Source organism: Corvus kubaryi, unplaced genomic scaffold, assembly GCF_017639235.1.
Source record: "Corvus kubaryi isolate FWS band 111438036 unplaced genomic scaffold, C.kubaryi_AGA036_p1.0 37284, whole genome shotgun sequence".
NCBI classification, from domain to species: Eukaryota; Metazoa; Chordata; class Aves; order Passeriformes; family Corvidae; genus Corvus; species Corvus kubaryi.
Window position 1 is genome coordinate 957,162 of NW_024581088.1, and position 11,826 is coordinate 968,987.

General features: G+C 56.5%; 1 protein-coding gene across 3 annotated transcripts in view; it reads left to right on the plus strand.

The window, feature by feature from the left end:
- The first annotated feature begins 6 nt into the window (after positions 1 to 6).
- CALN1 (calneuron 1) overlaps positions 7 to 11,826 on the plus strand; it is a 125,209-nt gene continuing 113,389 nt past the window's right edge. The window contains exon 1 of one of the 3 annotated variants that reach the window (XM_042025868.1): positions 7 to 250. Coding sequence is in view for 1 of the 3 variants with exons in the window: in XM_042025866.1 (XP_041881800.1) it covers positions 2,671 to 2,717 (47 nt within the window). In the remaining 2 variants the exon portion in view is untranslated. Of the gene's footprint in view, positions 251 to 1,283; positions 1,840 to 2,620; positions 2,718 to 11,826 lie in introns of those variants that run through there. The other 2 variants (XM_042025867.1, XM_042025866.1) reach the window with 2 other exon arrangements.

An 11,826-nucleotide genomic window follows, 5' to 3' on the forward strand; every position in this document is an offset into this window, starting at 1 on the left:
CTCCTCCTCCAGCATCGCCTCATCTCGGTCCGGTTCTTCGCTTGTTTGATTTGATTTCATCCCTTTGCTCGATTTTTTTTTTTTTTATATTATTTTTTTCTCTCTCTCCGCCATCCTCACCGCCCAGATCTCTCTGTGCCTCCTCCCTCCATCCTCCTTTGAATTACTCGTCTGGGAGCGATCTGGAGGGGGGGGGGGGGGAACAGTGGAGCCGAGCAAACCTGTGGCGGAGGAGGCGGCTGGTGGAGAGGTGAGTGAGGAGGTGGCGAGGGATGGGGAGCTCGGGCTGCCCCCCGGCCGGGCGGGGAGGAGGGGAGGGCTCGCAGGGAGCCGGCTGCGCGCAGGCAGCGCCCTCCCCTCCCCGGCTCGGGGGCACCGCAGCTCCACGGGGAACCTGTTGGGGCTTCAGCCAGCCTTGCCAGCCGGGTCAGACGGGCCGGCAGCCGAGCGATGCCGGCGGGGGATCCGCGGGTGGCCGCGGGGGTGCGCGGGGGGGATGCTCGGGATGCTCATCCCCTCCTCCCCTCGGTACCCAGCCCCGCGGTGTGATGGATTCGCGGCTGTCCCCCCTCTCGGGCGGTGTGCGGCTGTGGGCGCTCACACGCGGGTTTGTGGAGTTGCCATGGAGCGGCACAACAGCACTTCGGCTGCCCAGAAAACCTTTTTTATTCATTTGCTGGCCCCCCGCTCGTCCGTAGCGCGGGTGATGTAATGAGAGCTCGGTGTCCCTGCGGTGTCCTGCTCCCGGGGAGCTGGACACGGGTGGAGATCCCAGATCCCAGGGCACAGGGAGCATCGGCCATCGGTTCGAACGGATGGGTCCTAATGGATCTGTCAAACCCAACAAATGCACTTGACGGAGGAATTTGGCCCCAAACACCTCCTGATGCCGCTGTCGGCAACCAAAAGGCTCCGAGCAGAGTCGTGCCCGTCCCCGGCTCGGAGCTGTGATGAGCCCAGCCCCGGCTGCTTTCTGCTGATTCAATCGCCAGGTTTAACACCTGATTTGCAGCGATCGCCTCCTGCTCGCCCCCTCGAGCAGCCCCGGGGCTGCAGTGGGGCGGGCCGAGCTGCCGGGCTGTGCCGGCTCCTGGGCGAGCCGCTTTCGGCTACTCAGCAGCTCCTCAGACCTTTCCCACCCACCAAGTTTCGCTGTTTTCCATGGAGCAGCTGCCTCCCCCTTAGCGCCGTGCCGCGCTCACCGCGGGGCGCCTGGCGAGCTGTGTCCCCTCCCGGTGGCTTTGGGAGAGTGGTGAGTGGGAGAGTCCTCGGGATACGGATGGGCTGCGCCGGGACATGAGAGCGGGACGGGAGCTGCGGTGGGAGCGGCTCCCCGGGCTCTGGGTGCCGGAGGAGAGGTGTGTGATCCTGCGTGGCTCCAAGGGCTCGCTGGACTACAGGAGGAGCTTCCCGCAGCCTGGGAAATGGAATTTGCCCGCTGTTGAGCTGTAGAATAGCTGCACAAGGCCGGCGCTGGCACAGGACTGGAGCGCCCAGGGTGCTGGCATCACGTAGGCAGCTGCCACCGAAATGACACACTTGATTGAAGGCCAAAAGAACCCAATACGTAACTGCTGTGATTAAGCTCCATATGATGCCTCAGAGCAAGTAAAAACCCCTCCTTCATCTCATCTTGCTTGTAACGAGACAGCCGTTGCAGGGCTCTCATTTGGGTCATGTTGTGGCTTTTGGGGGATTTTGGGGGGGTTGTTTTGGGTCGGGTTTTTTTTGCTTCTGGCTGTACACACCCATGACCTGCAGCAATCTGCACCCCCGCGATGCCCCCTGAGAGCCTGGGGCTGTAGGTGTGCTGCTAGCTGGGAATACAGATCCGAGCAGGTAAGAGCTCCCGATGCCGTTTCTTTACCAGGGAATATTCCAGCTGGCTCCCCGTGGGGAGGGAGAGGGTCTCTTGCACGCACCCTTCCCCCTGGAGTGCATGTGTGGGACTTTATTCCCGGGAAGGGTTTGACGGGGTAGCTTCATCCTTTCAGTTCGGGGAGTCTCGGTGGATGCTCGGCTGTTTGCTCAGGGGATGCTCTGGACCTGTAGCCAGATCCTCTCTGCACTGCACCTGTGGGTAAAGGCTCTGCCCGGAGGGGTCTGCATGGCTCGGGGCAGAATCGCGCCGGGAAGAGAGGGACCGCAGCCCGATCCTGCTCGGGGTGAAGCTTCCAGGGGGTCTCAGGGCTGCAGGGCTCTCCTGGGCAGGGTCTGTCCTGCAGGAGCTGCGTTCTGCTCCTGAGTTCCTCAGCAGTGTGCAGAGGTTCTCCCAACGCCTTCCCTTAAGTTCTCCGTGGGGCGGGGGTTTGGTCCTGGGAACAGGAAGATTTGGGCAGGGAACAGGAGCGCTTCGCAAGCAGCTCCCTGCCATCGAGCCCTGGCTTGCGAGGAGAAAAAACCCCAAACCAAACCAGAGCAAGAGTTGGCACAACGGGTGATTTAACCCGAATCTCCTTCCTCGCCTGCCTCAGCCGGGCGGGGAGCGGGGCTGAGCCTCCTGGCTCCGTCACCACGCAGGTTCTGTCCAATCGCAATGTGCTGGAGGGCTCTGCTGATGCAGCCGATCCCTTCCGTACCACGGCGGATCTGTAGCTGTAGATGGGTTTAGAAACAACATTTTGGTGGCTGCTTGTCCGGGCTTTCCTGCCCCAGCCCAGGCGCGTTTCAATGGCCGGTCCCGTGCGGCTCCCTCTGCCTTCAGGAAAGCTGCCCCTGTAAGTTCGATGCAATGCAAGCTTCTCGTTGTCTTTCTCTCGAAATGTCCTAATTTCTAAGCGAAATCATGGCTTGACCCATGAAACGAGGGTGCTGTGCATGTTTTGTCTTCCAGAGTTGTGGTAAACTGAGCAAAAAGCGCACTGAGAACTCCTTGGACTAGAAATGCCCTCCACCATCATTTTAGATTTGTGCTCATAGAACTTTTATTGATTTGGGATAAAATATGGCAGGCAACCTATGAGGAGATGCAAATTCAAACAGGCAGAGCCTTTTCAGAAAATGCTGGGAATGTCAGAAGGGTCTGAGAGCGTTCACTGTAGCCAGGTGCCTTCCCGAGGTAAATGGAGAGGGTTTTTGATGTTGTGTAAACAAGACCAAGTCAGTTTTATTCAGTTCAAACAGTCCCCAGCTAACGATGCACTGGGAATCGATCCTATGGAGGAGCTTTGCAAGGCTGGGGAGGCTTTAATTGTGTTATTAACCTGTGAATGTGGTTGGTGTTAAAAGTGTGAGCCAGAAACTCCAGTAAATGCTGGGTATTATGCAATAGTTCTTGGGCTATCATGAAAAGAGGGCAATAGAAACAAACTGGTTTATAGGTCTGCTTTTAATTAACTGCAGCCTCCTTCGATAAAAGCACTAACATGTGAAAATGGTTCACAGAATAAAGACATTAAGCAGTGGCAATAAAAGCCACAGTCTGAATTCAGTCTGTTGAACCTGGAGCCCATGGGCAGGACCTGGAAAACGTAAAGAAATACAGTGGGTGGTTCTAAAAGTGCCCTCTCATTCCTTGAACTTAACATCAGCCTGTGGAGGCTTGCTGGGCATAACTGCGTTTGCATTTTTACAGCAGGAGAAAGGCAAACCTGAAACATCTGCACTGAATTCTGTCCCCGGGTCTGTCCCTGAACATCTGCACTGAACGCTGCCCTCGGGCCTGTCCCAGCTGGGGCTTCCAGGCCCCTTTTTGGACCTGGACCCTTCCTGGACCTCCCTTTTCCAGGCATCATCCAGCCATGTCACCTGGCTGGAGGGTTTGGATCCGTGTTGTTCCATGCCTGGAGCGTTCCCTGTTGTGTGGGCAGCTCTGCAGGTTTGGTGGCTGTCCCTGGGTGGGGACACTGCCCAGTGGGGGTGGCAGGGCCCAGTGGGTTCACCTCTGAACCCCCAGCACTGAGCGATGCCTGGCGGAGCTGGGGGGAGGTGTAGGTTTGGGGCTCTCTGATCCATCCCTTTTCCTTACCCTCCTGTATTTCCAGGCCTTTTCCCGAAGTCCTTCCCGTGGTATCTGTAGGGGTTTGGATATTCAGGAGTGCAGGAGGGTTAAAATGGGGCTGCTTTGCCTTTGAACAGGCTGCAGGCAGTGGGGGTTTGCTGTGGTCCCCGGGTGTCCTGCAGGGTGCTGGGGTGGCTGGCACAGGTGACAGCACGTGCAGACAGACAGGTGACAGCGGGGAGAACGCTGGGTGCGTATCATTTCCTTGGCATCTCTGTCTCCTGGATGCTGAGCTGTTAAACCAGAACGTGAGCCAGCCCCAGGAGCTGGAATTTGTTCGGTTGCGGGAATGGCTCCGCTGATGTCCTGCACAAACCCAGTTTGGCTCCGTCCCTTCCCAGCCTCTGTTCCCTGGGTTTGTGCTCTCCCCCTGCCCAGGACCTGGTCCTGCGGGGGTCGGGGGGCAGAGCCTCCCGGAGTTAATGAGTTGTGCCTGACGAGGCTCTGTCCCCTCAGAGTGTGCAGAGACACCTCCGTGCCTCTGAGGGGTTTCCCCTCCTGCCAAACCTTGGGCAAACAGAGGAGGAAGCCCCGGGCCAGGTGAGCCCTGCTGGGCTCCCAGCCTGTCCCAGCACAGGGAGCTGCAGGAGCTGCTGTGACCCCAGGGAAGTGTCCCGTGGGCAGGGTTTGGATACCTGCACTGTTTGTGCTGCTAATTAGCAAACGTCCCAAAGGGTGCACGGACACATCCAGAGGCTGCCAAGGATGTCACAGGAAAGTGTTCTTTGGGATCTGTTTATTCATTCAGCCCCAGAGACTCTGCCCTGACCCCTTTTAAAAGCAGCACTCGAGGAGAAAGGGCCTCTCTCCTTTTCCCCCTGAGTATCCCTGACCTCCTCGGGGCAGTGATTTCCCCTCTCAGCACATCAGCTCTTATGCAAATGAGATTCCAAAGAGCTGATCAGCCCTGCCAGGTATTAAGGTTGGGAACAGCCAGCCCGAGAGAAAATCCCAGGAAAACCAAGAAAATGAAGTCTCCGTAACTGTTTCCAATTATCCAGAGCTGCTGTTCTCCTGGTGCTTCGGGAAGAGACATGGGAATCTCTCAGGGTCGAGCTGTTTACAGAGTGCTTGTGGGTTTCAGACCCCCGCCAGCATCAGATTTCTCTCGTACGTTCCCTTCAAATAAAGGCTGACATAAAAATAAGGACGCTGTAATTTGTGCCACCCCGAGAGCTCAGTGCTGCTCCAGCAGGAAATGATCCCTGGGGTTCTGGAACAGTTTTGCTGAGATCTTCCAGGGAGCAGGAGCTGGCAGGGAAAGCAGCACAGACTGACCCTGCTCTCCCTGACAGGATCTGGTGCCTGGGGAATTGAGGATGGCGAGGTTCTCCAGCACGGGCTGGGGCCAGGGAGTGCTCGGAGCTCTGCAGCCTCACAGCTCCGGGGCTTGGCCCTTGGGAAAGGCCCATTCCCAGCGACTGCTGGGTGTGGGGTCACTGGGATACTCCTGCCACAGGCAGGGGGTGGGGTAAAACAGCTGCTCCGAGGGGATGGATGGATGGACAGAGGGAGGGATGGACGGAGAGAGGGATGGACACACAGACCACCTTTGGCAGCAGTGCTGCAAGTCCTGTGTGTCCAAGGCAGCCGATGTTCCTGGTTTCTGCAGGAGTGGGGCCACTGGCACAACAGTCCCTGTGCCCTTTGTCCCCACAGCCCGTTCCCGGGTTAGTGACAACCAGCCTGGTGGCTCTGGACACCTCTGGCTGGGCCAGGTCTCCCTCTGGGTCTGTTCACCCTCTCCCGGCAGCCTGGGATCCTCTTTGGAAACCTGGATCCCCTTCAAGCTGGGCCACTGTGTCTGAGGACACTTTTCCAAGGAATCTGCTGGCCCTGGATGTTTGCAGGGCAAGTGCTGGGAGTGGATCTCGGTTGGAGTCTTACACCCCCATCCACCTCAGTTTGCATAAAATTGCTCCGGTGCTGGGGTTGCCCTCGTCCCTAACTCCCTTCTGCTCATTCCTGTGTGTTGGTGGCTCCAGCCCTCCCAGCTCCCAGGGAATTGTCTGTAGGAACCATCAGCCACCGCTTTAAAAAATAACCCTCCCCAGATGTCCCAAAGCCTCCTTGAAAGAAGAGGTCTGGCAGAAGTCAGATTTATTGGGAGCAATTAATTGTCCTGCTAAGAGCCCTCAATGTTTTGGCATTTCATTAATAAGACGTAATCAACCACCAGGCTATTTGGAGTGTGTTACTCTGTCAAATCCGCTGTTAATTGTCACTATTTGATAGATTTCATGTTTATAATTACCCGTGTGTGACGCAGGGTGTGCTCTGAATAATCCATTGTGTATTGTTTTGTGAAGCAGGGCGCTGGGGGTGCCAGGAATCGCTGCTGCCTCCAGGGCTGATTCATGCCCAGCCAGGGGAGGGAACTGGACAGGAGGGAGTGAACAGAAGCTCCGAAAAGTCCCCTCCAGCCAGGCTCAGTGAGCAGACGCCCGGCAGCCGTGAGTGGAGGAGAAAAGGGTTCAGTAGAGCAGGGAGTGTGTTGGGGATGGTTACGGGGACGAGGGTGCACCAGTGACATTTCCTCCTGCTTTGATGTGCTCCTCATCTCTGCTCTGAGCTCTGGGATATTTTTTTTCCTTGCTGTCAACAAGGACCTTGTTCTCAGCGTTCAGTTCTCAGTGATCTCGTGTTCTTGTACTCGGGGAAAAAAAATGAGCTGAGTATTCCAGAGAAAGGAAATTGGGATCTTTTAGTGTGTGGGCAGCCAGGACTGAAGGGTGGGGTCGGTGTGAGGGGCTGGGCAGGGGCGGGTGATGCTCCAAAGCCTCTCTGGCACCCCTGACCTGCCGTGGGTGCTCAGCTGAACCTGCTCTCCGTTGGTTTTGTCCATTCTCCCTCTCCTGAATGCTGGATAAGCTGATTTCTGGGAAGGGGGGCAGGAGGAGCCCCCTCCCCATGCTGGCAGGGATTCCTGGCGGGCACTGGGTGGTCCTGGCTCCCCTGGCTCCATCCAGAACAGGATGCTCTGGGCCGGGAAAACAGGATGCAGTGGGCTGGGAGTGCTGTGGCAGCTCCAGCAGCTCCATCATCCTCCCTCAAGGGTGGCTTCTCCTGGGTTTGAAGGTCCAGGAGGAGCTCAGAGCCTCCAAAGTGGGAAACAAACCATCAGCAGCCGTGGGTTTTCACTCTGTTACCTCCAACAGCGTCCTCCGAGGCACCGGGGCCTGGGGACGGGCTGGGTGTGTCCCTCCTGGTCAGGCAGGAGATGTCCCTCCTGGTCAGGCAGGAGATGTCCCTCCTGGTCAGGCGTTTGTTCCAGGGGTTGATCACCTTTGCCATTAAAACTCTGCCTCAGTCCCCGCCGTGCAGGTCCCTTCAGCCTCCCACCACAGCCCCCTTCTGCCTGGAGACCTGAGATGGTTCCGTAGCCTCCGTCGGTTTTCTCTCCTAAACCCTCGTCCTCTCTGGAAAGGGCTTGTTTTGGGAAGCCCAGTGTGATGGACACCGTGGCTGTCCCTGGGGTCCTGCAGAGGAGCTCAGCCCACACAAGGCAATGGGAGGCTGGGATAAAAGTTTCATTCCCAAACTGATTTTTTCATGTTTCCAGATGAATTATTAGAGGGAAGAAGAGATTGGAGACTTTTGTTGCATTGCTGGCTTTTTTTTTTTTTACTTTCTAGCATCAGCTCAGAGGCTTTCCAAACCTGGAAGATGGAAATGTTTTACTAATCTTGGTTAAACACAACTGGGGGGCAGCAGCAGCGACAGAAAGTGGGAGAGGGCAGCAAAAACCTGGGGATTTCTGGCTGCAGAGGGTGAGGATGAGTTTGGGAGCTGAGAGGAGCTGTGGTGAGGGGAAATGAGCTGTGCCGGCTCTGTAATCGGGCAGGTTAAGCCTGTTTGGGAGTGGAAAGGGTCTTTATCCCCTTGTGAGTGCTGCTCCTGCCCTGGGGACACACAAGGAGTTATCAGGTCCTTGCAGTCCTCCCTTCGAGCTGGGATCAGCCCCAGCCACGGTTCAAAAGCAACAAACAACAGCTCTGATTCCCCTGTCCCTCCGTGCTCTCACACGTGCAGCTCCCAGGCAGAAATGTTGGATTTTATACCTCACCCGGCACCCTCAGCTCTCCCCTTGTGCCAGAACTCAAAGCAGCAGCAGTTGTTTAGAGACGTGGTGTCTTTTCAAGTGCGTCCTCTGCTTCTTCATTTCAAATTTACTGCAGAAGGTGGGAAAAGAACCCAGCACAAAACGCTCTGAAGCTCCAAGTGCTTTGTAGTCCCTGACTCTGGAAGTTTGTGGCTCCTGAGGTGCCGTCCATTACACGAGGCTGTCACTCAGATCTTGTTTTCTGCCTTGCAGGGGACTTTTTTTCCTTCCCAGTTACACCTCAGAATGCTACAAACCATCTGTCTGTGAAGTCCTTTTCCCCCAGTGATCGCCGTGGGGAGCTTTATTGTTGGTATCCCAGCCCAGGTCTGCATTTCCTGCCTGGATTAGAGGAACTCAATGAGGGTTATGCCAATAAATAATCAGATAGAGCCCAAATGCCGTGAAGGTGTGCCAAGGGCACTGGGGAGAGGAAGGGTTGGGACTGGGAATGCCCCTGGAGGTCAGTTTGAGCTTTACCTATATCCCCACCAGCAGGGGTTCAGTGAATCCCACCTGTGGGGGTTCGGATCTCATGTTTGCAGCCTGTAAATCCTTGTAAAAGGGGTGGGATTTGTCTGGATGGATTCATTTGCTGAAAATATGTGTGAGGAAAGCCGGGTCTAACTTCTGATAAGCACCCAGGAAAGTGGGAGCCCTCCTGTGTCCCAGAAAAGCTTTCAGAGGAGCTTTAGGGCTCCCTGCACTCTCATCCTGGTGGCTGCAGCCCAGCCTGAGGAGATCTGCCTCCCCAAACCTGCCCAGAGCGTTCAGCGCTCTGCAGGCTCGGCAGGGAGCCTCTGCTCTCTCCTCCTGTTTATAAATATCCCAAAATGTGCCTTCCCGTGGGTGTGGGGGTCTGAGATCAATAGAGATTGGGATCAATAGGCAGCCAACACAGCCTCCCTCCAGGACCGGCCTCCCCAGGAGGATCTATTTTAGGGCTTTCTTTTAAAAGCACCAGACTTTGTTTTTCCCCATCCCAAGGCTCCTTCCAAGGCCACTCCTCTTGGGTTTGTAGCACAGAACGACCCTGAGCCTGCTCTGAGCCCGGGCTCTCCTCACACCCCTGAGCTGAGCCTGATTAAACCAGACCTGCGCACTTCATTGCTGCAGCTTCAACCTTCGCACCTTGCCAAGCTTTGCATCCCCCGAGCTCCTCCCGGGGCCCTGCAGGCTCTGCCTTTGGAAGCTCGGGCTCAGATTGCGCTCGAGGTGCCAAGTTTGTGCACAAAGTAAATTAAAAAAGAAAAAAATCTTTAAAGCTATTGTTAGCAGCAGGGAATGCAGGTGACAAGGGACAAAATGACTCTGCCCAGCACAAGGATTTTGTCTTCCCTGAACTGTGCTGGCTGCAGAGCAGCCATGAGGATTTAGTCCAGCTCAGCCGCTCCCATGGCAGAGGTTAAGCCAGGCCTAACCACGACCCTCAGCTGTCCCAGCCTCCTTGGAGAGAGGGAAGCATGGGCAGCACCAGGGAAAAGGAGCAGAAGTCGCAAGGGAGCCTCGTTGGGAGGCGGGCGGTGACCCCTGGCTGGTGCCTCATGGAGGATCAGATAACCCTGGGGTCTCCCAGGTGGCACTCGGGGCTCTCTTTGCTCTGCTGTCCCCCTTGGGTCCAGCTCAGATCACACAGGCTCCCTCCAAGGACAGCGGCAGCGGCTCAGCCCTGGGGAAAACGGGATCATTTCCTCCGGAGTCCCTGCTCTTCTCTGCTTTAGATGTTCAAATGTTGCTGTGCCCAGGGAGAAGCAACTTTAACACCTTCACTTCATTCGATGAATTTTTAAAGGCTTTAAAAGGGAGCTCAGGGACTTCCTAGCTCCTGTTTCAGTTTCCCCGGCCATCTGGTTGCTTCCTGGATTTTCAGTATATTCCTGTATTCCTTTCAGCCCCGGGAAAGGGCTGAGAGAACAAAGCTTGTGCTGGTGCTCCCCTCCTGTGTCCTTGACCCTCCATGGGGGGGGTGAGGTTCCCATTCCTCCAGCTCAGACTCTCTGCTCAGCCTCAGCCCCATCTGTGCTGGGAATCTCCATTTTATCCTCACCCCGCTTTTCCTCATCTCTGCCTGCTCTGTTTGGCACCACGAGGCTCAACATCCAGCATGGGACCCTGCCCGCTCAGGGGGCTCACAGCCCCCGGGACCCACAGGGTTGCAGCCCCCTGGGGAAGGCAAACACAGGGTTCTGGCAGCTGGGACAGCCAGGCAGTGCAAGGGACCTCGTGCCTTCCATGCCTGAGGCTGGAAAACCGGGATGGACTCCCCACAAAGGGCTCCTGGGCGTCCTTTGGGCTGCACACAGGAGAGAGGGGAGCAAGGAGCCTCTTCTGAAGTGGTGACCACCAAGGGAGGTCCAAGATCAGTAGAAATTGGTCCCAGTTCCATCTCAGAGACGGATACTGGAGCTGAACCTTGGGTTTAATGGTTGTGTGGGGTTCTACGGGCTCTATAAGCCTTTTTGGGAAGAGCAGCACAGGGGCTGGTGAGGGATGGGAACCACAGACGTATGAGCAGTGTGGAGATGGCTTTTTATTTATCCTGATGGAACCTTACTCACAAAAATCTTCAAAATTCCACAAGCGTGGCTGTGCTGAGAGGCAGGAGCGAGGCTGGCAGTGCAGGACGGGGGTGGCACCCGATGGGAGCCTGGCACAGGGGCCAGAACCTGCCAGGGGACCACGGGGATGCGTCCAGACATGTGGTGAGGGGTTCTCTGAGGTGCCAGGGGGACATTTCCATGCTCCTGGTGAGGGGTTCTCTGAGGTGCCAGGGGGACATTTCCACGCTCCTGGTGAGGGGTTCTCTGAGGTGCCAAGGGGCCATTTCCATGCTCCTGGTGAGGGGTTCTTTGAGGTGCCATGGGGCCATTTCCATGCTCCTGGTGAGGGGTTCTTTGAGGCCCTTCTGGTTCGATGTCAATGTTTTCATGACATTTTCATGGTATTATTCAAGGAGATTTCACCACTCCCAAATCCCCAAACTGCTTTTGGTTTGTGATTTTCCCGGTGGGAAATGTGTCTGTGGCGGAGAGCAAAGCTCCCAGCCCAGCTCCCTGCTCAGGGGCTGTTGGAGAGCTCTGGAAAAGGGGCAGGAGCCCCAGTCCCACCCAGAGGAGGGGCACACTGCTCAGACAGAACATTTGAATTGGTCAAACCGTGTCAGGGCTCTGCCCCCAGCCCCAGCAGCTGCTGCTGACTCAGTGCCAGGGCCAGCAGGGGGGCATGGAGCTGATGGCACCGCTCCACTCCTGGCTTGGGTTTTCCAGGGTCTCACAGGGCACGGGAAGGAGCAGCCACAGGGAAGCTGGAGGTGTCTGTGCTTCTGACATGGGCATTTTGGCTGCGTTCAAAATGAATCCCAGAATGGCCTGGGTGGGAAGGACCCATCCAGTGCCACCCCTGCCGTGGCCAGCCACACCTCCCACTAGCCCAGGCTGCTCCAACCTGGCCTTGAGCACTTCCAGGGATGGCAATTCCAGCCTGGACCAGTCTGGCCCAGACAGGCATCGAGCACCTGCATATTCCCATGAAGCTTTTATGGATTCCAGCCTTGAGTGCTTTCCCACCCCGGTGCTTTCAGAGCCCTCCCACAGCCCGCCCCTCCTGGGCTCCTTTTTGCTGTTCCCCCCCACCCCCCCTTTTTGCTGTTTTCCCTCCTTTTTTGCTGTTTTGCCCCCTTTTTTGCTGCTTCCCCCCCATTTTGCTGCTTCCCTCCCCCTTTTTT